General features: G+C 45.0%; 1 protein-coding gene across 4 annotated transcripts; it reads left to right on the top strand.

Annotated features, from left to right (window-relative positions):
* The first annotated feature begins 761 nt into the window (after positions 1-761).
* Positions 762-26680, top strand: Su(z)12 (Polycomb protein Su(z)12). Of its 4 annotated transcripts, none has more exons than XM_055067837.2 (16): positions 762-1475; positions 2836-2882; positions 2983-3047; positions 3971-4036; positions 4473-4528; positions 4613-4699; positions 6250-6264; positions 9092-9295; positions 9967-10223; positions 11163-11349; positions 12222-12472; positions 15554-15711; positions 16829-16921; positions 18468-18573; positions 19444-19523; positions 21045-26680. In XM_055067837.2, exons 1-16 carry the CDS (start codon positions 1352-1354, stop codon positions 21268-21270), a joined length of 2022 nt encoding a protein of 673 aa, XP_054923812.1. In that variant the 5' UTR covers positions 762-1351; the 3' UTR covers positions 21271-26680. The 4 variants fall into 4 exon arrangements, with proteins under 4 accessions (XP_054923812.1, XP_054923814.1, XP_054923815.1 ...); XM_055067839.2 differs by having other exon boundaries at positions 763-1475; positions 9116-9295; XM_055067840.2 differs by lacking the exon at positions 6250-6264 and having other exon boundaries at positions 766-1475; positions 9116-9295.
* The last annotated feature ends 1290 nt before the right edge of the window (positions 26681-27970 follow it).

The following is a 27970-nucleotide window of genomic DNA, read 5'->3' as shown; positions in this document are numbered from 1 at the left end:
ATGGCATGAGTGAGGAGATCAAATGGATATATAAGCAGATGGATGAGAAGGTGTTATGTGCAGTGATGAAAAACATGGGCTCTCTTTCACTCAACAAGCATGCGTCACAACAGCATATACTGCTCTATCATATGTCCTCTTACATCACAGCGTTAGTCGCCCCAGAGCGGACTGTGAGCATTGCAATCTCCAACTAGACTAAAAGGCTCTGGTAGCTGGTCTTTTTCATCTGGAACACTGTAAGGTAAAATTTTATGGTGGTGTGCTTGCATCATTTTGTGTGCCATGTTAGCAATTAATGATCGCAGCTAGTGACAAGATGTGTTTTCCACCATCTTCATGGAAGCAACTATGCATCTGTTTGGATCCATGGATTCAAGTGCAGCCTAGATCCCCAAAGCATATTCAGGTAACAGGCCTTTTCAGATTAATGAACCAGTAGATTTTTGAGGCTCAAATGCAAGCTTTAATTGTATTTGATGGTTTCAATACGATATTGACGGATATGCCTTATCGCATGGCGTTTTTAGCTGTGCATGCATACGCAGCATGACTGCAGCTGCTCGCATGCATCAGATCACCATGGCAATGCCCAAAGGTATGCTCCAAGAAGCGTGCAATATTCAAATGAGACATTTATTCATCTTGTTTGTCTATGGCACTCTGTAATGGCATTGTTTCTTGATCTTGTGCTACGTGGTGAAGTCGTCGTGAAACATAAGTTGTGACAGTGGTGAGATGTCTTGCGAAGCTGTGATTTAAGCTGTTTCGAAACTTAAACATCGACGTGTGGATAATTGATTGCGCTTGATTAATAGTGACACGTAGGCACTTGAATGAACGGCTCACCCAAAAAAAACTGGCAGACCTAGCTGAAGCGGTTTTTACAAAAAATGGTATTTTTTTTTTCTTCATTGTTCTCTTTTTTTCTCGCGTCGATGTGCGGAGGAGCAGGTTGAAAAGTGCAAATATCAACACGAGCACATCTGCAAGCCGGGTGACGTTAATCGCGACACCCCGCTGATCGCTCTGACGACGCTGCCGTACGTAGCGAACTCTCGCGTTCTATGCTCAACTCGACTGGCTGTCTAGCGATCCGAAGGGCAGTGGCCCCCTTCGGGAGCTTAAATAAAAACCTCAGCCGCGCGCGGGAGCAAAACAAACACAAAAACGGCAAAAAGAAAGAAAAGCGCAAGACGACCCTCTCCCCACTTCTTCCTTCTTACCCAGCGTGCACTGCGGCTTATCGGTGACTGCTGCTGCGGCTTTCGGGCAATGTGCTTTTGTATTCGGTGGCAAATAATCGCGGCGGCTATCGGCGCTCCGTGAAAGCTCCTCGGTATCGGGCCCGATGCCGCCGAAAAAGAAGGACAGGCCTCCCGTCGAAGCGCCCAAGCCGCAGCAGCAGCAGCGTCCGGAACAGCCCCAGCAACATGCCTACGCCGACCACGAGCTTTTTCTCCAGGCTTTCGAGAGTGAGTTCGTTTCTTCCGTTGCGGTTGAACAATCCCGTCGTCGAGTCAGGCTTGAGAATTTTTTCCCATCGGGAGTGCCTTCTGCTTTGATCCGTGTCTCGGTCCATTTTAACGCCTCAAACGCGTGGGTTGTGCTGTGTAGCGCGATAAGCGGGAGCCCACCTCGGGACGTTTCGCGCCAGCTTCGACGCTTTCCCAACTCGGGATACGAGGCGTAGGTCGGTGCCAGGGCGCTGCGCGCGGCAAAAGCGCGACGGCTGTCGAACTCGTCGCGATATGCGCTACACGCCTTACATCTTGGCTACTGTTTATGAAGACGTTTTCCGGCGCAATCTAGTTCTCTAAAATTAAAGACGTCGCCAACGCCGGCAGGTGAACTGTGTGCTCACTTGTGTTCCCTTCACCGATCACTCGGGAGCCACGCGCATCAGTTGACTGCGCTTTGAGCGCCTTTGAAATGTGTTTGAAGGGAGATCAAAACTGTCGGAACTGGTTGTGTGTGTCGGAGAAGATCCGTCGACACTTGGGGCACTCGATCGAAGCTTTTCGGTAGGTGTTCCCACGCCGCAGTGTTACGGGTGGCTGAAAGCAGGTGGCTGTCTGCCCGCCTGCCAACTGCTGTTCGCTGTGTTCCTCGTGCGAAGGGTGCAGGTTAAAAAAGAAAAGAGAAACCAACGGGAGTGCTCCAAAACATCCCGCAGAGCTGTTAAAACAGCCGAATCTCGCGAGCGGTTTAGCATGCAGAGGAGCAGCGCGCGGACCCGGTAGTTTTCGCACGTTGATATGATGAGCTGGCAATGACGCTCGCTTGCCACCGCTGTTACACAGCGCCCAGTTGCACTGTATCAGCGTTTGTATTACGGCATTTTCATTTTGCCTTTGGGTATTGCAGGATTCTGCGGTCATCTTCTACTGTGCTATTTGGTGCACGTTAATACGGTTCCCAATACACTCCTCGTTAATATTTTATATAACGCTAGGATGGCACGTTTAATATCTAGAATATGGAAGTGAACATTGACCGCTCATATGAATATTTAGCTTACTGTCCGTAGCTACTTCTGGATCGGGTAATTCAGAATTTGGAATCGGTGGGACAAATTTGAGGACCATCATCCGATTCATCACAATTCTTATCTAAGCGCATGCAAGGTAAAATTCATCTGTTGTTATGTTATACGAGGTCTCATTGTTTTGCCTAGAGTGAGCGATTGCAAAACATCGGAACAGTTGTCTTCTGTGTATTTCCTAGAGCACCTCGTACAGTACCCCTTTGCATTTGTCTTGTGCCTGCATGAAGAAATCATATTGCATTGCAAAACATTTTAGCACTACACATTTGCGTTTGCTTGCATTCCAGAGCCAACTCAAATTTACAGGTATCTACGTACACGGCACGTAGCATCGGTAAGTTCAGTTTGCATACAAGGTGTCGCACTATTTGGTTGCTTTGCTTGATTGCAAATTATTGTTGCTTTATCTACTGTGACAACATTTTATTTTTCAGCCTATCTTTCTTCATAGGACATTAACTTATATGAGTCATCGCATGTCACGGAACCATAAGAATAGGTATGTGGCCACCCTACTAACTTCATCTCGTAATTTGCTAACTACATCGAAGAACAATTCTGGTATTTCGCATGCCATGTAGCCTCTGACCTAATGGATTCAGCGTACTCGGCAGATCTGGCATGCTTTAAGAATTGTAAAGCAGCGTGAAAGACATTGTTAATGGCGAACCACCTGTACCAAGCCTCCATCCTGGAGGCTTGCTTGCCTCTCATATTCGCGTATGCACAGCCAAAACCTCTTCAACTTTAACAACGAGTGAAGTAGACATAGCACTTCAACATTGTTATGCCGTGCGGCAAAGCGTAAGCAGAGGAGATTGACAAATAGGCTGCGGAGTATGTCATTGTTGAATGTCAACTTGCATGTTTGTACTATGGCTGCTTGGAAGCTGTTGATGTCTGTGTCATCGGAGGGTAGTTTGAACAAGTGTTCACTTCATCCGAGAGTGTGTAGGTTGTTCAGGGTGACTATTCATCATTGTTACTGAAGTTTTAATGGATGAGATGGGTTATTTACAAGGTGAAGCCTACCTACTCTGCACTCTGGTTTTTTATATCCTCTTTATGTCCTCTTCTTTGGCTTTGCTGGAGTATTATTTTCAACTCCTTTGAAGAGCTACTTGAGAAATACTTCTTCGCTGCCTCCAGGTAGACATGGGCTAAAATAATGGCTGGTTATGAAGTTTGATTGCTGGAGTCACCATGGATTTTTACTGATGTGAAATAACAGTAATCCTGGTGGAGGGCCACCCTGCGTATGACAGAGTTAATATGAAGAGTTTAAAGCCACATTTTTGTAAATATGAATGACAGCACTAACTTTGTGCCATACTTTAGTGATTAAATAACTTCGCATGACTTTTGTCATAGAAGAGATTTCTAGTGAACGTTCATTGACTGGTTGGTTCTTCTATTCTCAAGGAAAAACTTTAAAGTGGACAGTCTTCTACAACGAGTACAAGCACAGCAAGATCCATCATCATGCAGGTTTGTTGCCTTTGTCTCTGTTTGGCATGCATGTCTCTTCGTCATTCTTTCGAAGCTCGGGTTTGTCGCCAAGCTGATTCATAAGAAGGAAACCTCTTATGATTTGGGATAGCTCAAATATGTTCGTATGTTTTCTTCTGTTTTCCTACCATTCTCGAGCTGGCCTTGCTATGTCTTTTGGCGTTCTTGTTGGAGTGGCGAACTGTACATCAAATGTAGCAGTTTTGATCAAATTTCTTGTCTGCTCTTTGGGGCGGAGTATATTTGCTCCACCCCCCCTTTCCCTGTAATTGACGCTTATGCACTGGGACATTAGTAAAGCACAACAGGAGGCATCCCCGACTTCTCTTTCTCTCTCTCTTTCTCTTTGTTGCCATAACACAGTGTATCCTTATAAAGCCGGAAAAAAATATAAGCGATTTGCTTTTGCTTTCAGAGCCCCAAGCCAAATGACATTGACATTCACCGGCTTCTTCGACCGTTCAACAAAAAGTGAGTTGAAAACAATCTTGTAAAGGTCGGCTGATGGCTCATGCCTAAGCTGGTGCCTCATCCTCCTCGCCATTCGCTGAACAGGGGACATGGTCACAGCAGAAGCAGTCATCCTGAAGATTTGCAACAAGAAGAAGAAAGAACTGGAACTGCCGTTGGCACAGCTTTCAGGTATTATTCGCAGCTCTCTTTCAAATGGGTCTGCCTTTGTCTGATATGCTGAATGACTCGCCGTGCATCGTAGTCTTGGCTTGAGAGGCAGTTATCTCACCAGTAGAGAACTTGCAGCAACATTGAGTTTAAAGGGGCTTCAAAGGCAAGCGTTAAGTCAATCGGGACAGAGATTAGTCTCCTGTAATCCTTCCAGTGTCTGAGTGATCACATGGTTAAGAAAATGCTTTCAACTGAAAGCAGCGTCCCTCCCTTAATTCAATTTGGCTAAAAAGGAAAAAAGGGTGTACTATTGTCGACGTATTTAATGGACATATACATGGCAAAGTATAAGTAGATTACCTTCTAAATGTAATAGCTTGAAAGTGCCATTTCGCATTGCTACTTATCCGTTGCCAAGGATGGTGCGAGCTCCAAACTAAATGAAGAAAGCGAAATTATGCCAACATCACATGAAGTGGCTAAAATAAGAACAAAATTATGGATTTTAGTTAAGCCTAACTTCATGATCCTTCAATTAGGCCTTTAGGTAGGGCTAATTTGTTAATGATAGTGCAGCAGTGAAGTGTCGATCCAGTGTCCCATGGCCTCTTATATTGTCAGTTCACTGACACTCTCAGAGGCCATTGCTCTTGCACTGCCTCCCTACTGCTACTTGTTTCATGGCACATGGCACCCCCTTGTGCTGTTGTTCTCCTTGCAAATAGTTTCAGAGCATGGCCCCCAAGATTTTTAGTGCACTGACAGCCTTAAAGGCCGTGCCCTGCCACGCTTGCCAAGTCCAACAGCAGCATAGAGAGGGTGCCATGTTTCCTCTGGGGAGCATGTACAAGGACACCATGAAATGCTGCCAGTAGAGAGGCCTTGCCGCTTTGTGCGATTTGTTTTTGTAGTATCACTCATAAACTAGCCTTGACATGTGCTTAAAAGAGGCTTTTATGTCAGCGAGAGCTGGTTTTAGATTTACCAAGCAGTGATGTTGGCAACTTGCTTCCTTTCAGAAGTTTTACAGTTCCAGAAATCCTTAGTTGCGCACTTGTTTCAGAAAACTGTCGTCGGCTAAAGTTGACTTAGCTTTATATTTGCTTTTATTGCCCCTTTAAGTTGCACGCATGAAGGGAGGTGGTGGTGGGGCTTGCTTGTTGCTTAAATCTTGTCTGCTTCACAGATGAGCAAGTACTTGAAATACGCTTTCTTGCACTTTTGTGGCACTGTAGGGCCTATTCATAATTGCTCATTTTGCCTATTTTCTCATGGCTTACACAAACTGCCCGGTTCTTTTCAAGACGGCGCTGGTTCTTCCCCTCAGAGTAATTAGAGCACAAAATGGAACAGTCCTTCGAGACATGCTTTGCGCACACTGTTGCACTTTTTATTTGCAGCACAGTATGCTTGCTTTGTAGCACTAGCAGTCATGCTTTGCAGCATGGCTCACGTATTGCCTATGAATGCTTTTGGCTTAGTAGCGCTGGATTTCTTTTTTCTTTCTAAGTGAGTGTTTGTTTGCTACTTGTTGCATGGGCTGCGGCATGTTATGACGGTGAACGAAGCCTGCAGATCTGAAGGTGGGAACTTCAGTTTTATTGTTAGTTTAAAGCTGAGTTGCATCCTAAAACATACTTTGCAGAACTTGGAAATAGAATGTGTAGCGCTGTGTTTGGTTTCCTTCTTGAATTAAAGATTGAGAACTGACATCTATACTTAACTTCAACAAAATTTGTTGCCAACGGCAACAAAATTTCCTCAAATTGGTTATGGATGAGTAGTCTATTATTATATTGAAGCAATTTTGGCAAAGCTACCACACTGGTAATTTTATAATTTTCCGTTTAGCACCCTTTAAACAAAACCTAAGCGGACAGCGTGTGCAGCTGACGGTTAGTAAATAGTACTAGTAAGACCTCGCACGGTGGCCTCCAAGATTGTTCAGCAGGCTGCGGGTAGCCGTGGGCACCGTCTAATCTTAGAGGTCTTGGCGAGGAGCCACATGTTCTAGGTCATGCACCACTTCACGCCAGGGTGTCGGAACAAAATGCTCTTCGTTCTGGTTTTAGTTTCGTTCCACTGAAAAAACCTTCATTCCGGTTCTGCTCTGGAACGAAAAAAAGAAAAAATGATCCCTAATGGTTCATAACTGTTTTTGTTTGCATGCAAAAGTTTTCAAAGCAAAGTAACAATAAAAACATAGTATTTATTTTTCTCTATAAGTGCATGATGAATTCTGTGATCATGCTCAGTCATGGCACCAAGCATGATCTCAGAAGCAGCATGTCATCGAGTGTACTCACACAAATGCGAGACTGCTGTTCCGATACGTAAATGGAGGACAAAACTTCTGTAACAAATCTTTGTGCCCATAGAAAACGAAACTATAGGCTCCTCAGTGCACAAGCCCTGGGTTTTGCTACGATGCCGATCTGCTATTGCACCGAGCGACAGGCTTAGATTGGTGGAGCTCTGGATTGGCTGTCACTCGCACTGCCCCTGCCCGAGATACGCGCTAATGCCGACATTGCCTGACATCGATTGTTTCAAATTGCCGATTTTCCCCTATTATAAGTAGTATTATAATAGTTAATTAGTAATAGGTTTGCTGATACTGAAACAAAGCTTGCTTCAGAGTGTTAGAAACGCTACTGTGGGTATTGTGTTAGGGCTAATTTTTTTTAGCACTTCTAAGTGGTTTACAGTGATGATATTTGGATATCAGATAGAAAAAGGGTTATAGAAACTGAAAATGTTATTTTCAAAAAATCGAATTTTTGGCCATTTTTTGCGATGTAAAACCCGCGTCCCCCCTTAAATCAGCATTTCAAGGTACCAAATGGAGCACATCAAAAATTATGTTTGGCATTGCGGGAATATACAGAGCAGCCACCTGCAGACTTTTGAAATAGGAGTGGATGCATTACGATCAGCTTGCAATATAGATGTTTCTGATGCTGGAACCGAGAAAAGAAAACGGAACTGTTTCCGCTAGCCGGAAATTATGTAGAGCCCATAACGTCGAGAACCAATGTCACTGTTTAGCACGGCCTCCGAAATTAGGCCGTGCCCGGATGTACTGTGACTTGCGTCATATCCACTAACCACCTAGTACACAATTGATCAGCTAAAAGTGCTGCTTAAAGGCTGTTAATAAGGAACTCTAAGAGTTACTAATTTGCCACTTGTGCAAACAGCTTATGAGGACAAGGATTCTTCGTAGTGGTGAACTTGGGAACAAGGGCACAGCAGGACACGCACACAGCGCGCTGCCACTGGTAACTTACAAACCAACCAACTGGGCTTATTCACTTTTGCCCTTGTGCAAACACTTTGCTTCACCATGCTGAGATTCGTGCATCTCTGTATATGTCTTTAAGAAAGGGTATCGTATCTTTACGTTGCCTGTTGGCTTTCTCAGCTGTCGCTGATTATTATACAGTCGAACCTCAATAGTACAAACATAGATATAACGAATTATTGGAGATAACAAAGTCGATCTAAAATCTTTATTGTGTAATTATACAGTCGAACCTAAACATTTCAAACATGGATATAACGATTTGTTGGAGATAAAGTAAATTAAGATGTTTATTACGAATGTCAGAATGCAACAAATATACATGCTTATAACAAACATTAGATATAATGGACGAAAGTACTTTCATGTCACATGCGACTTCATAATGGCAGTTTAAGGCCTAGGTAGCCATTCCTGCTGAACTTATTGTCATTCACCGTACAGTAGGGCTGGACGATTGATCAAACAACTTTCCAAACAATCAATTAATGCTTTAATAGTCTTAAAATTTTTAATTGCACATAACCAGTTGCAGTAACAAGCAAAATCGGACAAGTGTGAGCACCGACAGCCCCGTCTAACTCACTTAACAGTGAAAAATGGAACCGCAGACTTGGTTACAATGTTTCAACTAAGACGGCACGTGTATGCATGTCTGTTGTGAGTTGAAACGAAAACCACCCGTGATCCATGTGCTGGACTTCCATCAGCGGTACAAGTGGTCGAGTGAATACCCTTACGATTTCATTTGATGTGCTTGATATTGTGTGAACTCAAGCAAGCTGCTGATGATGCGATATCAACTTCAACTGCCCATTCAAACAGCATGGTTTGTTCTCACCTCGACGTTTATGTACTAAAATTCTTCCTACTGACCTTTTTAGCTTGCTTGTGTAAATCCACAAACCCGAATGACCAGCCCTACCGTACAGCTGCCAAGTGTGTTATAGGATGCAAAAAACAAAGTTACTGTATGTCCCTGAGCATGGCACTAGTGAGTTAGCAGAGGAAAGCTGCCCATGCTTGGGATGACGTGCATGTTTCCATGGGCAGTCGGGGTCCTACGAGAGTGTTGTTCTTGACGGGAGCCTGTCGTCATGCGACAGCACCATTTGTCTATCACGTGCCAGTGGGCAGCTGTGAGGTGCCGCACAATCCCGAAGGAGCCGCGCACACCAGCAGCACCCGCACGACGGCCATCACCGTGCCTGGCAACAGCTTCTGCCCGAACGGAACCGGTCTCGTCCGTTCCTACGTCCTGCTGCTGCGAGTGACCGCTGGCGGTCTGGTCAACGAAGGTGACACGGGAGGTCAGTCCTGTTTTTTTTTTTTTTTTTCGTTTCTTTATTCGTGGTCAAAATAACGAGCGATCGCTTAACCCTATCGGCGCGTTGGACAAGCTGGGTTCATCCACGCGTTTCCAATAGAAACGACCAATATGAGCTCTTCGACAGTACGTAGTTTGCATTTATTTAGCGATGCCACGGACAAGCACAGTTTTGTCTCTGAGATTATTTGTGCTGTTGGTGGATGGCGGCGCGCATTCCATGGGACAGCGCAGCAGAAGCGAATTTATTCTTTCCGAGGAGGTAAAACCTGTTGGCAACTGGGGTGTTTAATTAAAAATAACCCAGCCATTTTTGGCCCGCATTCAGAATAACAGCATGGTACAGAAGAGACTAAGCAGGATGCATGAAAATAAAACTTAGTTGAACTTGTTGTGCTAAATGGTGTATAAAGGCACGTAATGGCAGGAATTGCACAACAGAAGTTAGCAGGGATTGCATATGACTTTTCCACAAAACAATGAAAGGACAGACATGGCTCATTAAAGTAGAGTATATATATATGCAAGTGAATACACAGCCGCATCTGATTTGGAAATTATATTGCATTCATTGCTTAGCCACATTCAGTGCCTCTATGTTTGACAAAAGTTTTGAAAAAGCGAGGAGCTGAAACTTCTGCCGCGACGTTTCAGTTCCTGCAGTGGAGCCGCCGTCCAAAAAGGCCCGACGCAACGGGTGCCACCGTCCCCCAACTTCCGGTGCTGGCAGCGGAGCTGGTAGCGGCACTTCGGCGGAAGAGAGTCGCCACTACGTGGGCGAGATGGTTGTGTACGAGCAGCAGCGGTGCCTCCTCAGCGAGGGTGAATACCAGCTGATGCTGAGGCCTTGGGGACCAAAGGCAGCACCTCTTGCTCGAACAGCGTCTTGGGAAAGCCTCAACCATATAGAGGTGGGTTTCTGCGGTTGCCTGCGTACGATTCAAGGGTACTGCCTGTCCCGTTCTTCAGCCGATGCATCCAGTTTTTTTTTACAACCCGCTTTCAGTTGGTACTGGTGAAGGACCCGCATCGAGGTTTCAGCTTGCATCAGACGCGAACGTGTACGCGAAGTATACATAGAAGCACACCTTGCGCATATGTGCACGCCGGTACACACACAGTTACCCAAGTTGATCCGATGGTTGGTCTCGAACCCTGTTACCTCAGCACAGCAGCCCGATGTGCTAACCATTTGACCATGGATTACCCAATGACCCACGTAGGTGGGAAAACAGTTAGATACAAACATACATAGCTAGATAGCCCCTGGAAAGGGCATGAAATACCCAAAGAATGTTAACACATTAAAACATTTTTCTTCTCTTTTGCGAATGTTGGTCACTCGTTCAGGTTTTTGACTCCTTTCCAGATGAACAGTAGAAAAAAATTGCCCAAAAACCACCTCGCTTAATCTGGCAGGGACAAAGAAGGATGTAATTGACACAAGCAAGCCCTTTTTTGTTCTTGTGCAGTACGTAAATATGCATGCTTGCTGTAGTCTTAAAGTATTGAATAACCAACTGGCCCTGTTCTTTGTATTGAAGAACAGTACGATAGCATCCACTTGTAGACAGTCTGTAAGAAGACAAACAAGATTGAGGGGAAAAAAGGTAGACAGTTCCACTTCAAACAAACTGCATGTGAGCTTTGGGCTGTGTAAAAAGGCTCATGATTCACAATTTCCTTGTTCACCACATTTCTTTTACTTTTTCAAAAACCACGGTTGCATACAGGCAAGCTTACAGACCCGCTCTCACACATCAGTGGAACAGAAACTTGCATTGACTTCTGTTTTTTGCAGTGTCATTCAAGCTGCATTCTTTAATATTGATTTCTTGACATCCTTGCAGAGCTCCCCGCCTCTTGAGGCATTTGAGAAGTGCCCCAAGGTGGCGTTTCGGTTGAACTGGGGTCCGTCTGAAGAGAGCGCTAATGCGGAGTGTCCAGACCCTGTTCGAACGAATCGGCCTGTCTTGTCCCCCGTGGAACTGAACGTGGCTGAACCTGGGCACAAGCACACGCGCAGCAGACGCAATGGTGAGCCAGGCTGAGCTTCCTTGTGACTTTATCTCTCAAAGCTTCGCGAGTTGCGACAGTTGTGAGTATACGACGAGAAGGTTAAACGGGGACAAGGCAAGTGGCAAGGATAACAGTTGAACAATCGTGATAATGGATCATGCCCAATCAGCCACCCTGCTAAGTTGCAACAGTGTTTGAATGAATGACCTGAGCACAGGTTGGCACTGTCATAAAGGTACTTGCATGCGTGCTGTGCTAAACTGAGCATCCTCCCGTTTCATTGACCCATTTTGGAGGTCATATCCGTGATCGATCATCTTTGTGGACATTTCAACACTTTCACGCCGTAATGTCCAGCACGGTGTCTCACAGTAGTGGCACAATGCTCTCGACGACATTGCGATATAAAAGTAATGCTGATAGAAGGTGCCGTGTATCTTTCGTCACAACTCTTGCTGGTTTAGCCAATCAATGCTCATTTGAATTGATAACCCTGGATGTGGTTAATTGAAAATATGACCCGAGATGCTCTTGTGCTAACAGTGCCTGCCACCACGGGCACACTTAAGACAGTGTTCAGAAGCATTAGCCTAGAACCTTCTCCTGACCACTGGCCTCAACTTTACATGGTGTTGAAGTTTATCTTGCCCAAGATAAAGCATACCTTCACTGTCTGTCGAGAAGGAGGTCAATACAGACTCAGGGTTTGCACACTGACTTTGCTGTCTTGTGCTTTTTCTCCAAGCTGGCAGTTCACTGCGCCCGAATAAACTTTGCGTGAAAAGCTTTAAATCTTTGGTTCATGTCACGGTTTTGCTCGTGCTCTTCACCCTGTGTTACGAGGGGTCTGTTCAGCTGCAGCATGCACTTACGCCGCACGCACTCTGCAGGCGAGATGAAGGCAAGTCAGCAGCAGATACAACAGCAGGGCAGTGGACAGGTCCAGAAGATCCCGAACAAGGCGGGCACGGGACAGCGCACGCGAGTGGTGTACCAGTTTGTGTACCAGCAGCAGACGCGGCAGCAGACGGAGGCGCGGGCCGACATGCGCTGCCCCTGGTGCCTGCTGCAGTGTCGTCTGCTGGCTGCCCTCCTCAAGCACCTCAAGCTCTGCCACGGGCGCTTCACGTTCTCCTACGTGGTACGGGCTCCGTTCTTGCTTTGGTCTTGTTCCGAACGGAAACTGGCCGTGATCCAGCCGTGGGTGCTATAGTTCGTACTCCCAAGTGCCTGCAGACATTAGGCAAAAGTGGTTTCCCATCTGCCACGTTTACCCGATTTTAACGCGCACCTGAATCCAACACGCCCCCAATTTTCGAGGACATTGAGCATGAAAATAAAGGTGCACGTGAATGTAGCACGTGCCCTATTTATAAAATAAAAATATAGCATGTCCCCACATTTGCGATCAAAAAAAACTATACTGGCGAAATTTACCTTCACGAAAGAAAAACTTTTTTTTTTAATTGAGCTTTCGTAATGAAAGCGGCACATAGTCGTTGCCATTTACGCTTCATTGGCCGCTGATACCAGGCATAAAGAGATGGTATTCTTGAACAATCACTTTTAGAGGTACTACTGCTATCTCTTTTGCAAGACTCTGCATTGAACTTGTCGAAATATGCGTCCAGCAATGTTCCTGGCACTGTGCGCAGATAGCAAGCTTGGCACGGCCACAGAAATGCTGGCAGCTGATTACGGTGTTGCATCCGCACGAAATCTCACGGAAGGGATAGTATCTCCGAAATTCATTGCCCTAAAATATTGCTCAAGATGATAGTCTGACGTAGTAGTTCTGCGGAAACCCGCAAGGTGGAGAGAAGTAATGAATAAAGGGAAAATCAGACATCCACCCGTACGTAGCAATTGCTACAAAGGAAACCGTATGGGTTTCCTTTGTAGCAATTGCTACGTACGGGTGGATGTCTGATTTTCCCTTTATTCAAGATGATAGTCGAACACAAGACGAACTGACAGCGACTTTCACAAATCATGCTCTGTTGCCATTTTGCAATGGCGATGACGCTGTGTCTGACGGCTCTGACGGTAGGCTGTTTCCACCGCTGCTCGCGCGGTTTCATTTTCATGTCGCACCGTAGCGCACAGGTGATGTTCGAACTCATTTTCTCTGAAAGAAAGGTGCGCGCTAGATGTGGGTAAACACGGTAACTTAGCATGCTCAAGATCATAGTCCAGCACAAGACGAACTGGCAGCGACTTTCACAAATCATGCTTTGTTGCCATTTTGCGATGGCGATGACACTGTGTCTGACGGCTCTGAGTGTGTCTGACGGCTCTGGCTGGCTTTTGCCACCGCTGCTAGCGTGGTTTCATTTTCCTATCCCACTGTAGCGCACAGGTGACGTTCGAGCTCATTTTCTCTGAAAGAAAGGTGCGCGTTAGATTTGGGTAAACACGGTAACTTGGCAAGACTGAAGAAAACTCGCAGCTTCTCTTGCTACGTCTGCAACTTTAATACAATAGCGTTTTTCTTCTTCTCACTCATTAGTTGTCAATTTACATCAGTTTGAACTTCCTCTCCTTCCCATGGTTATCCATGAACTATTACGACGTTATCATCACTACATTATCATCTGATGATGATGTGCTGTGTGTTCTCCAGAGTGATGCAGATCAAAGCGAAAATGAGAAACGCGATGGTGTTAAGCAGGATGATGACTTTGACAGTCTCCAACTGCAGCTGGCATCACCAAACTGGTTTCTAACATTTACACGATTTCAGTAGTTGTGCAGAAATAATGCAGCGGCCGCATTTGGATGATGATGAAATGCAAGAACCTTCGTATACTTAGATTTAAAAGGACACTAAAGAGGGGGGTGGGAAAGAGAAAAGAGAAAAAAATGGTTTCTTCTGTATTAATAAATTGTCCTTCTACAGTACCAAAAACACTGCTTTCCATAGTTAGTTACTTTAGATTAGGCCCCCTACTAGCCTTTGGCTATGGGTCTAATCAGTTTTGCCTATCTTTATGTATTGTAATCATGAACATGTAATAAAAGAAAGGAACTTGGTAAGTAAAAAAAGGGGCAGAAAGATTATGGGCGACGAACGGTGCCTTGCAAGTTGTCGCATGAGCTCTCCGGGACGTAGTAGATTTTGACAGAATCTGCCAAGGCCTCAATAAATTTTTGTCAGTCAAAATGCGCTCCACTGTATTTTAAGAAAGCCAAAATTCATCATGGCAAGTTTCGGGAACTATTACTGAGCTGATGCTGCGCAAACACAACAAAAATATTTGAATTTCGTGACGTCACACTGACTTGTTGGGGTTGAGGCGTGAAATTAGAAAAAAGTGGAACATTGGCATTTATTTTCTCTTCTAGTAATCAACCCATTATGGCAAAATTAACAAATATAGTTTTCAAAGGATACTTTATTAGTGTAAATTATTGTTTCTCCTTAGTGTCCCATTATGTACATGTTAAAGAAACCCCAGCTGGTCAAAATTAATTCGGAGTCCCCCACAACGGCGTGCCTCATAATAATATCGTGGTTCTGGCACATAAAATCTAAAGAATTCAATTTTGTGTAGAACGATGCAGAACGTATATGGAATGCATGTCACCTTTGCTTGAATAATGCAGATTATGTGGAATTCAGACTAAATGTTAATATAGTGGACTCTCTTTAACCAGAACCTCAAGGGACCAGGGAAATTGGTTCCATTTATCAGGAGTTCTGTTACTGAAAGACAAAGCTAAATACAATTGCATGAATACAAAACTGACCAACCATGAAGATGGTGTTCCATTTAAGCGATTTCCCTTTATCAAGATTCCATTGTATGTCAAACAGTTCAGGAGTGGATAAGAAGTTTGTGTTGCCTTGTGAATAACACGGGAAGCATGTAGATTTCAGGCTTCATATGGGAAATATGTCGGTAGAGCGGTTGCTCCAGTGAAATTGAGGCACAACCTGTGAATAGGGAAGTGCGCCCCACAGTTGCCAAAAGTTTGATAATTGGTGAACTAAGTGACTCTCCATGCGTACTACATTGCTTGACGTAATAGTTCTGTGGAAACCCGCCATGTAGAGAGAAGTAATCAAGGGAAAATGAGACATCCACAGATCGTAGCAATTGCTACGATTGGGTGGATGTCTAATTTTCCCTTAATGGAGTACTACATTGCTGCGTGTCCCTTCATGCCTTGCCAAGAGCCTCGCGCTGAACCCTCGCTGTCTGTTGTTCATCTTCTACAGCCTCACCCGAAAGGAGCACGCATCGATGTCTCCATCAACGAGTGCTACGATGGATCATACTCCGGCAACCCACAACACCTTCACACTCAAACGGGATACGCCTTTGGCTGGACTGGTCCTGCTCGCCGCACTCCTGTCACCTGTGTGATGGTCTGCCGGTGAGCTTCAGCTTGTCACCTGTCCCGTTGACACTCGCTGGATGCGTACTGTCCCGTCTTCTAAGGGCAAACAATGGGCCTCGCCTTGGGTCAGGGGTCTAATGCACAGAGCCTCTGTCCAGCCGGAGTATTGCTACTGATTTTTGGCTGATCGGCTGATCGTTTCGGCTGAGCATTGAGTGTACATTAAAAAAACTCAGATGGTCAACATTAATCCGCAATCCTTCACTACAGCACGCCTGATAATCATATTGTGCTGTTAAATCCCAGCTAGCTTCTTTTCTTTTTTACCTTTGCGTTCAGTCAGTGCTGCGTAAAGCTATGCCTCATCAGCCAGCGCAAACAAACATTCGTAGTCTATGGCCTCTAATATCTGGCCATGCTTGCGGCTTGCCATGTTCGTCACCCTATCTCAAAGGCCAAGTACAGTGACTGCCTCTCTCATTAAGCCTAAGCACTGAAAGATGAGAAAAGATCTCTGAAACAGCGCCGAATGATCACGAATGCTTCGCTGTCGATGCGTCGTGGCACAAATCTAAAGCGAATGGGTCAAACAGTGCACGACAGTGCAACTGGAACTACATTGCGGTGCAGACCTGAACGTTGTGCCGAAACTCGTAGCCTTGGTTGCGCTGCCGAGATATTGTAAAACAGAGTATGTATGCACATACTGCACTACCGTCTCCATCACTTGGCCAAGCAGTATCCTCGTGTGAAGTTTCGTCTGTTCACTGCCTCACTCGCGCTCTGTAGCCGTTTCTTGATGGCCGCCATCAAAAACTGCATCAAGACTGCGTCAAGTTTCGTTCCATCTTGGGAAGCTTCGTCATTTTGAATTTGTATTGCAAGACCAGAGAGGCAACCAGCGTTTCGTATTGAAAGCGCCAGAGCAGTTACTTGATGCAGTTTGAACGAAATGCCTCGTTATGTGCAGCTGAGGCTTGTTCACCATAGTGACATTCCCAATCACACAGCAATGAGCACTTACATATGTTCCCCCCTCCCCCTCAAACATTCTTACTGTCCCTTAGGAACCTGATAAATCGACATTAACTGTACTTCAGGCTGCTGATGCACTGTAAATACTGTATCCTTTAAAGATGTTTTTGTGTTTCAGACCCAAGAGAGCACCTCTCAGCCTCGCAGAGTTCATGGAGCAAGATGAACCCGACATTGAGCAGCCACGACCCTACATGTCTGGACACAACAGGTATGTGCGTCCAGGCTGTGCTTGTTCTCAACCCTTCATTGATCAGAGTTCAGAGGAGTTGCTAATTCTTTTGCCTTTAATGTTAAAATTTGAAAAATTATTTGTCCCAACAAGTTATTAGTCTAGCCTGAATTTAATAATTTGTTTTTAAGAATTTCTATCTCATCAGAGTGGTTCCTCATCGTACTTTATTCTTTATGTGGGGAATGTGGGGCTGGAGAGTCAACTTTTGAACTGCTGCACCAATTTCGATAGAAATTTCAGGGAAGGTTTATTTCCTCATTAAAATAAATTATAAATTTCAGCATGCTAGCACAAACAGAAAAAAAACTTATAGCTGCCATATTGAGCAATCAACTATGTCAGCTTAGGAAAAATTATTTCAAAAGTAATGAAGATATACTAATTGTTTGTGATTAGATACCTTCTAGATGGTTTATAGTGCATGATAGGCCAGTGGCATATTTTTAGTAACTTCTGTAAAAATGTCATCACTCTAAAAATAGCTTTCTTTTTCCCCCTGTCATTATATGTCACACATCTGACAATTTCTTGTGTTGGAAAATATTTAGGGATCTAAAAAGTACCTCATCTTGTTCCTGACAAACCTTCAATCTAGAAATTACCTTGTAAGCATCTTTTGGCGAAGCAGTTTGAAAATCAGTTCTGCTGAAGGTTTTGTTCAGCCAAAAAACACAAACTGAGAAAAGTGAGCTCAAAGATTTCAGAACACGCTATCTTATCTTAAGACCAAAAGTTATTAAAAATTATTAATAAAAGTATTCTGCTTCATAGGTTTCACCCTCCTCTTCAATTCGATTCTGCGGCAATTGCTTCAAGTCATCTTCGCCTTTCTTTTTTTTTAGCTTCAGAGCAGTGCAGCGACTTTGTCTGCGCTCGTAGACAAGGGTGCCGCAGCCAGAAGTATGCCTTTCTTTTTTATTTTTTACTTTGCGGTCTGCTCTGCTCTCAATGGAAGGTCTCCCATAATCGAAAAGCACGAAAAATGAACTTTCTAGCACGGGCATTTACTCCGTGCTTAGTTCCTCGCCCACTCTGCGGCCGCGTCTTGAATACAGCATTCATGGGTGCTCTCAACAGCAAGCGCCTGCCACCGTCACAAGACGAGAATTCATATTCTTCTTTTCTGCTGCACAGATTGCAACCAAGCTTGGTAATGAACTTCTTTATACGTTTAGGGATGCAAAATAAATAAACTTACAAAATGCGTTTTTCTGGCGAAAACCGAGATTTTTAGCCCCGCGCTCGCCCTTAACATGCAGACTTGATTGTCTCTTGAAAACGTGCAATTACCATCGGAACAGCGAGGGGAAAAGGCAAAGCGATGGCAGTGATGGCGTCAATCTGGCATGCGCACATACCAGTTGTGCGAGTCGAACACACCTGTTGTGCGAGTGTGCGGATCTCCGAGACACCTGTTGTTGCCGTCACCTTATGGCCATCGAGGTGTCATTCGGGGCTAAGCCAGCAGGCTTGTTGCATGCTTTGTCATTTTGACTCGTTCTCACGTGTGCTTATTTCCCAGGCTCTACTACCACACGGAGACGTGCTTACCCATCAGGCCTCAGGAGATAGAGCGAGACAGCGAATCAGAGGATGATCCTGAATGGCTGCGCATCAAGACTCAGATGGTAAGGAGCTGGCACAGTCTGTGATTAACGAGCTTTTAGAGTGAGTACTGCAGCATTACGTTTTCTTTATAGCATTGAGGGCCAGGCCAGCTTCACGACACTGCGAGTATGATAGGCACTGTAGTTGTGCACTGCTGATCAGTTTTGACTGTTTGTGGTTCTTTAACAGGCACTTGAATTTAAGTGCGCAAGCATTATTGCCTCGGTTTCGGCTCTGTTGAAACATGACCACCACGGTCAGGAATTGAGCTCGTCACGTCATACTCGGCAGTGGAACGTCTTAGCAACTGAGTTACCATGGCAGATCAGTGTTGCAAGTGTCTGTGATAGGGTACAGCAGATCATCCTGAAGACAAGTTCTGTTACTCTGATAAGCTGAAGCCAGTCAGCTCGACTTGCATTGCTGTAGATTCAATGCGTTTCTGTTCAGCTGAACTTTCAGTCCGATTGAACAAATTTTCAATGTTGAGCCTAGGCTTTATGATCCATTTAAGATAGAATTTGAGACCTTTAAACATGCTTAGAATTTTGTATCATTAATATAATGCGCATGGGCAACATGTACCAGTCTGCATAAGGGGAGCATTTAGCTTGCGGCCTTCGTCTTCTGCCGCCAGTTGCAAAGCTCAATTTCCAGTTTGTCTCGCTCGTTGCTGCGACTTGTAGCTGGGGCTTGTGCTCGGAAGGCATAGCTGGTTTGCGTCTTCCGGGTAATGTCGGCCATCGGGGCACCAAGGTGGTGTATGTCGTAAGCTGTACTCCTCGTAGCTCAAGTTTACCATGGTGTCAATTGCAACGGTGATTTCCTGCCACGATTATTTTTTCGTCTGTCTGTGCGTTCCATGGTTGAGACCAGTTTGCTCTTTTCAGATGATTGACGAGTTCACCGATGTAAATGAGGGAGAGAAAGAGCTGATGAAGATGTGGAACCTGCACGTCATGAGATATGGGTGAGCGTACACTCTTGTCGAGAAGCCCGAAATACGAGCAAAATTGCTGCGCGACTGGCCGCTCCAGGCACTTTGCGCGTATTCGCGGGCTTCTTCTGCGCTCAAAAAAAAAACATTTTTATGTAGCACATATTGAGCAACAGAAAGCTGTATTTGGAGTTTTTCATGTTGCTCTACAATTTTTCTCGTTGAGACTTTTGATGTAATTATAATACTCAGGAAGTTGATTAATTAAGACTAATTACGTAATTAGGTGGAATGCAAAAAATAATCTGAGCATCTCCAAGCGACAGAAAACAATACCTTGGTTCTGCCCACCTACCTGGCATTTGCATATCTTTAAATCTTGGTGCACGATTGTTAAGACACCCTGTATACCTTCTAGACTTGCGACTTCATATGCAGCTGCTGTTACTTCCGGTGGGTAGTTGGTCTACCTTTTTTTTTTATTTATTATTATTATTTTTTTTGACAAGTACTATAGCCAGTAGACCTTGTGCCAAGGGTGTATGAAACTAAACATTTTTACAGGGTGTCAAGTACATTGCAATGTCTTGGAGAATACTTCAAAATACTTGAAAATGAATCTGTGCAATTCCTTAACATGTGATGCAGCATGCCTGTAAAATGAATCTGGACCAAGCACAGCGTGTGTCGCACGGCACAGAAGCACTAAAACTGCGTGCGCAACTCGCGGTGTATTGCACTGTACTGCCTTGCGCCTTAACACGTTGAGGGTCGATTTTTTTCGCCATATGCGACCACCCAAGGTCGATTTCTTTATTGCAGATTCCAATTCTTCTTGGGGACTTATCTCGAAAAACATTTACCGTAATTTTTGTAAAGTGGCCGTAAAGTGTTGCATTGGTATATATGTACTCTTCATTCATGAATAACAACAATAAAAAAGGAAATAAACTTATCAGAATTAAAAAATTTGATGCATCGTTATGCACATAGTTCAGAGCTATGAAAATGTGCACACTAGAATATTTCGCAAGACTCAAATGTTCCTGCTGTTGCACTAATATATACATCCATAGCGTAATCGAACTGCGAAGGTGTGCGCACTCAAGAAAACTGTGTGGGTGTGTGCCCGTCAAAACAGCAAAACATGTGACAGACTTCCACTAATCTTCATCTTATCGCCAACCAGAGGCAATTAGTATTTGCGAGTATCAAAAAAAAAAAAAAAGAAAGCAACGGAAACGCATGCATGGCGGCATCCTTCCTATGTGCACCTCTCTGAGAGGGAGGGGCGTGAAAAAAATTCCCTGTATTCCCACATAATGGCAGCACATGACAGAAAAGAAAAAGTTATGAAATTGGCGCGCTTTTTAAACGTACAGACAGTGCCGTAAATATGCGGCATCGACCATTTTTGGACTTGTTCGCGGCGCCGTATATTTGCGTCATTGACCCTGAAAGGGTTAAATGTTGTCGTCTTTGTGAATTGACCATTGCCTGGCGCTTCAAGTGTCCGTTGCATCGTCACAACCTTTCGCCTCGCGTGTCTTTCAGGTTCGTTGGCGACTGCCAGATAGCTCTTGCCTGCAACATGTTTGTGGAGCAAAAGGGTCACGAACTCATTCAGCGCAACCTGTACCGCAACTTTGTCCTGCACATGTGCAACCTGCTCGACTACGGCCTGGTCAGTGCCTCGGTCGTCTACACGACCGTTCGGAGACTGCAGATGTTCTGCGACGTCAAGGACCGTCGACTGCGCCTCCCCATCGCATATTCGTAGCGCCGCTTCGACCTGTGGTCTAGTGGTGGGAGCGATCGGGTGTACAGACACGAGTTTCCGCCAAGCACTGAACGCAGTGGGAAGAAAGAAATAAGACCAGACAGAGTCTCACGTTTCAGACCCGCGAATGGAGCGACGAGTTGCCATTTCTGGAGGAAAGTACTGCCCCCTTCGAGAAGGGTTAAGGATATTTGCCTTCAAAGATCCTCTGCCACTGCCCCAATAGCATGCCGTGGGTACGGAGGTTTTTCACTCGTCAGTTGCCGCGACTTGGCAGTAGCAGAGCTTGTATCTGTCAGCTGGGCTGGCTGAAAAACTTAAACAACAAGCTGTGCAGAGGTACAAGGCGTGTAAATAACCTGCTGATAAATGTGGATAATTTGAGTACAGCCAAATGATGTGCGGAAAAAAATGTAATGGGAATGGAACTGCACGATCCTCTTGGAGATGCTTTGTTCTGCCACCGCTAGGGCAAGCCTTTCTCCTGCACCACAGACCGAATACTGGCGCCTTAAATATGTTGTGCCGATCATGCACGCAACGTTTTGAAGTGAGGAAAGATTTGGTACTTTCTTGGAAACTCGGCCCATTACGGTTACCATCGGCATGCGATATGCCTTAACTGGTAGTACAAAACTTGCCAAGAGAGCTGTAACCTGCCATACCCCTTGCCTCGGTGGGAATGACCATCCTACGTAGCGGGACCAGCGTTAAACTCCGCTAGGGGTTCATGGGGTTCATAATGTCTTCAGCTAGACCTAGGGCGTGCTGCAGGACATATTCCAACAAATATTGCATAGTGGCCTTGCAAAGGACTTTATTGGCTGCGCTTGCAAGTAGAGTTGAGAGCGATTTGGAACGCCAGACAGTGTGTGTTGTCGTGAAGCTATTCTTATTTTAAATCATTTAATATCAGATTCATGAAGGGTTTGTATTCATGTGTTTATCACTTTGCATTTCTGTAAGGCTTCTGCTATGCAGGGTCGTTATGCTTTTGAAAAATGAACGTAGCATTGAATCTGCAGCTGTCAAGCCGAAGAAATGACAGAAGACCAACATGTAGATGTGTGAATATGTTGCATTGTTTCGGGAACACTGTTTTGAAATTGTTTGTTGAAGTAAGATTTGGAGATCACTTATGTTTTGGAAGGGTGTAAAGAAGGGAACTTTGCAAACTTATGCCGCTGTTTTTAAGCAGCTCCACGAAAACTGGGTTCTGCGCGGCCAATATCTGTTCATCGAAAAGTTGGTGTTGTGTTATAGTAGTGTACCAACGGATTAAATGGCAGCAGGTTGGAAATGCAGGTGCCTGTGCAGCCAGCATTTGCATTTGCTGTCATCGGAATCCTGTTTTTGGAGCGGTCTGCCAAGCAGTGAGTGGCAGTGATAGATCTCCGGCGTGTCAGGTGACAGTGCAGAGGGAATTGTCATCACTCTGTACTGGCGGTGGGTTCTGGATGCCGAAGTGATGCCAAATGAAAAACTGCCAGCACATAATGTGTTCATGTTGTATTAGTGAGAATATTTTAAGTGAAAGCAAGTACTAAATAATTTGAATTGTTAACACTTAGTCTGCATCGTGCTGCTAATTCTTCACCTACTCACTACGTTTCCTTTTGTGCCCATGTTGCGAATTTAGGTTCGGGTAACCCATTGGCCCGCCAGTGATAGAGAGTTTTGGCTGCTATGTATATGGCACACTAGCATTTGACGTCTCACTGGTGTGCCGAGACAGAAGTGGCAACGGCAATGCTGGTGGTGATGCGAGGTAGCGCTGCCCTCAAGTCCACCATCACCAGGTGCAAAATTCGATAGGATGCCCTGGGCAGTTTGTTCGAGCAGAGTATCGTGAGGTCTCGCTGCCAGAGCAGCTGTTAGCAGGTCTGTCCCCCGTATGTCTCTAGAATGGCAATGAGCTAAAACCAGTCTTGGTGGTAACCAACTGTAGTTGCCCTTCAACAAGCCATGGGTACGGGTACCTGAACTGTGTAGAAATTCTGATGTGATAACTTGATTGCTCTGTTTTTTTTTGGCTTTTACAGTTTCCCAGGCCTCTTTGTTGGTGTGGTAGCAGACCTTAAGTTTTAGGACCTGTGTTCTCTTTGGCGAGCACTGTTTAGTTGTGCGATAGAAAGTGTTGAACAGTGCTTTTGTCGTATAAGCTTGCACGATGAGATTTCCGCAACCCAGGCTAAACCCCTTAGAAGAGCCATTCTTGGGTGCATATGTGGTCACATTGCACGAGTGACATAACTTGAAATCTATGGTTAAGTTTTGTTCAGGGTAGAAAACCAATAGAAAAAGGATAGCTACTTGGACAGGAGTCCTCATGCCCATTTTCTCTTATCCTTGCTGGCATACCTTTTTTTTTTTCGTTTTTCTGTCTTCCTGTTCAGAAATTGTATCATTGCTGGTGTTTTTGTTGCAAAATCAGTATGTGCCACTTGAAAAGGTTTTCAGATGCTGCATTGTGGCCAGGAGATTCCACAGTTGTTTTCGTGAGGGACATTTGGGACAGTAATCAAGAATTGTCTCGTGCTTTGTCATTGACTGGGCATGCATTGTCGCTAATGCAGGGCAGTTGGCGCAGCGGGATGGTCAGGATGGAATATAAGAGTGGCGGTACTGTTGCAGTGGCCCATCGTACAAAATTATATGTCTTCTAAGCTGTGTGCTATGTTGTTAAGAGTAGAAAGACATGCCGAAACCATAAAACTGTGTGTGTTTGGTGTTGAGTGTTACGACGGTTATGAAGCCTGCTGGGTAGTTTCAGAAGATGGCGAATACGGTCTCCATCAGTACGCAGAACGGGTGCAGTCGCTCAGTGTCTGGCGCTGCGCATTGTACCATTCCTGCGGTGTGCTGAAGCCATTTCCAGTCGTCACATGTTTCGTTCTCTGCAACCTCCACCTCTTCTGCATGAAATCTGCGTAGGCCATAGTTTTAGCACGTGACTTACACGTCTTAAACTCTCACGTATAATGGAATGCTCGGAGAGCTTCGGCATACAGTTACGTCACCACCCCTGCCAGGTTCCACATCTGGCGCAGGCTCTACTGGCATCTGGCCAAGGCTAGAATGGCACGGGCGGTACTGCTATGCTAAAACCACATTTGAATGTTATCGGGTTTCATGAAAAACATTAACCCTTTATTCTCTGATTTCAAGATTAAGATGTGATAGCTGCAGGCGAGTGCACTTGCATTTGCTATGGTAACGTTACACGGAGTATAATAGAGTATACGGAGTGTATACGGAGTATACCCTTAGTTGAAAGAGTGCACTGAGGAAGTTTGTAAAGATTTGCACTGAAAATGCCATGGAGAAGCAAGAAACGTAAGGTCGATCTTGTTGTGTCTCTTGCGCATTTACCTTATGGGCTGTGTTTTCAACTTTATATTTTTTTTTAGCATGTTACGGATAAATTTAGTTATCACTCCTTCCAGACTCTATCCATGCACTGTGTGAATTAGCAAGTGTTTGCGAAGCTGGAACTTGGCAGGGTCAATAACACTATGCCACAGCTCTCCAGTAGTAGTATCGGTTCAAGTATGCTTTTTAGCGCAATTGAGACATATCTACCAGTCAAAGAAGCCTACCCCCTTCACCTCTGTTACCGTCACTATAGCTGCTGTGAAGGTTAGCTGGCTGCACCATCAAGGAACAAGTCTTTTCAGCGTGCATGGAGAACATTGGCATTTGGTCCTCGAGGCCAGAAAAAAGGCTGCATAGTTCGCTAGTCAATAAAATTTAATGGTCCTCCCATGCTTGCAAGGCAGAGGCTGTGGAGTTTCAGAAACAAGCTTTGTGTGAAAAACCGTGGCTCAAGCGTATACAGGCTGGTCGCTCGGTAGCGTGTTTGTGTGAGAGTCTTGTGCCATGTCGCAGTACCGTCGGCCCTTGATAGCATAGTGCAACCTCTGAAACACTGCCACGGTAATGTTATCTTTTTTAAGGCCTTTTTAATACACCTCGCTTGTACAATATGCTCTAGTTGTCACCCTTCAACTGATACCACTGTAGTAAAGGCATACCACTTCTGAATTCACCTACAAAACCTTGCTGTTCTCGTTCCAATCTTGCGAAAAAATTTGTTTCGAATCATTGTTTGCCAATTGCTCTTGCCGCAAGGGCCTGGATTTGTCGCGGCAGCTGCATTGTCTAGCCAGAATGGTCCGAGACTCGCAGCAAAGTGTTGTGCTGGCGAAGTGCCGCATTCTCAAATCTTTTCTACATAAAGCGGAGGGTGGGGATCCAATTGCTGTACTTTGTCAGGGGCAAATAAGCGTGGAACCATGCTAAATTTCGGGAGGCACCAAAACTAACTACACATAACCTGTCAACTACAACGTGTTCAACTGGCCCATGGAAAGTGATTGTATGTATGGGGAAGACCACCCGATTCTTCACCTATCCCCCACAGTGGTTTTGTGACATTTTTGGGGGAAATCAATGTCGAGTAGGGAAGCAAAATTAAAATGTTTGGGATAGTATTTGTTGGGGTATGCAAAGGACACACAAAGGACACGCAGTGGTTTAACTCAACAAGAAGATACTATTAAAAGGACCTTTTGAATTTGACGTTTACTGCACAATGTCGAGGTCAATGTGTTGTCACGGCTGTATCCTGTCAATCAAGAACATGTGCAGTGGTTGTGGAGGTCAATTTACAGTCGGGGGGGGGGGGAATTATTTCCTGTCCGAACTCCGTCCTTTTGATAATCTCGGCCATTGCTAAATTCAACCATTTCAGTTGGTTCACGTTCGTTTTAGGATTAACAAATAAAGTTTCATAAAGGCAACTGGGAAGAGTAGGTCTACCTTGTTTGAAGATGGAAATGTGAATCGAAAACTTGAAAGTAGCAGTAGCACAGTTGGGATCCAGAGTTTAATTTGGCGCATAAGGAAATTCAGAGGCTGTACTCGTACCAGCTTTGTATGAGCTTGCTGAAAGCAGTTGAAAAGGCAGTCGAAGAAAAATCTGGCTACGCAATTCCTAAATGGGATGCCTTTTCTGTAACTGGCCCGTACCCTCCACTTCTTTAGTCATCCTTCGGAAAGCTATTATGCAAGTGATGTGATCGATCCAGGCCCAAGTGCTAGAAAGATTGGCAGTCTGGCCTTGCGAAGAGGCATTTATTCTAGCATATACTGTTCTACTGCTGTAATCCCTCTGTGTTTGCTTGCACGGATTATTTATTCTGTAATGTATAAACACGCTTTCTTTTTCTTGAACATGCCTCTGTCAGTGTAATTACCTGTACTTGTTTACATCGCTGTATGGAATGCACGTGATCACGTAGATGTTTTTGTACCATTTCGAACCTCGACGATCGAGGTTTTCTGTTAAGCAGTTGCTAAAGCTCATATGCTTGGCTCTGCTCTTCAATAAAAGATTCATCTAAAGAAAGATGGTTCCCTGAGGGGTTGAAGTGTGAACTTCATTTCCTGCCCCGCCTCCGTCTCCTTTTGTTAGTAAAATGATAATGAAACGTTTAAAAAATACCAAAAGTTACCGTTGTCGAGTAAGTTTTACTAGACTTGCCAAGCATGGTACCAGCTTCATATGTGGTGCGCTGGCCATGAACATGGCGCAGTTTAGCTAGTATACGTGAGCATCGCAGGAAAAGTGGTGCCGGTTATGTACAAAAGTGCCTTGGCGTAGCGTTACCGTTAAAACCGTTGCCCCAACTGCGCATGCACAGGGCTTACTGCTCGCACGCAGTTGTGGGTAATGGTGGCGCCATGCTAAAATATGGGAGCGGTTCTTTATGCATACATTACGTATGTTTAAGAAGAGCCCGCCCTGTTTGCTGTGGCTCAACACGCACTTCTCAACATGCACTTCTTTCTGCGGAAAGCATTTTACGTTTGCAAAATAATACCGGCAAGTGGAGGCCTCGGGAGCCCTGGCTACGCCACAACTCGGGAGAGCAGCCAACATGATAAGCCAGGTGGCTGCGGGTTCTGTTTAACCATACTGTACCTGGCAGGACGTGCCTGTGTGTCACGCAGACTTCTAAGCTGCCATGCTGCGTTTTTCTGGTCTACATGCCTCTTATAGATATAACGCCTCGGTGAGAAGGACTGCCCGCGCGGGCGACATGGCAATGCAACAGGAGAGTCGTTTGCATATTCATAAGCTTCGGCAACTCGTTTTAAGTTGGGCAACACTATTTTCCTTTTCAACTTCATATGAACTATGTGTCTGCATCCTGAAATGAGAGCCAAGGTGCCGATTTTAAATGGAAAAAGGAATAAACTGAAGGAGTCTGGCGAGTTCTTCGATCTCCTGCTGTTTGCACGGGCAGTAGCATTCATGTGCAGCAGTAGTGCTGACCATCTTCGCAGCAACAACCATCACCTTGTGTCTGCAGGGACAAGAAGCTACGACTCGTGGACATTTTGGAGGTGAGCTCAAGCATTTCCCCTGGGTGTACCTTGTGCATATGTTGCCAGGGCGGCGTCTTCACGGGTCATAGGGGGGACTCTGGGTGGACCTACCGTGGACATTCGGTTATATTATTGAATTTAGCCTTGATTATTAAGAATTCAGTGTTGATGCAAAGTTCACAGTGGCCGCCCTCTGCTTTAATGAGCCCCCTTCCTCCGCGCGACTCTGACTAACAAGGACATCAAATAGCAGCACACAATCCATTCGGCGGGAAAAGGTCAATTGCTAATGGAAGAAAAGGGGTCG

The sequence above is a fragment of the Dermacentor andersoni genome, chromosome 8, assembly GCF_023375885.2.
Source record: "Dermacentor andersoni chromosome 8, qqDerAnde1_hic_scaffold, whole genome shotgun sequence".
In the NCBI taxonomy this organism is placed as follows: Eukaryota; Metazoa; Arthropoda; class Arachnida; order Ixodida; family Ixodidae; genus Dermacentor; species Dermacentor andersoni.
Note: the sequence above shows the minus strand (reverse complement) of the source record. Positions and strands in the feature narration are given on the sequence as shown.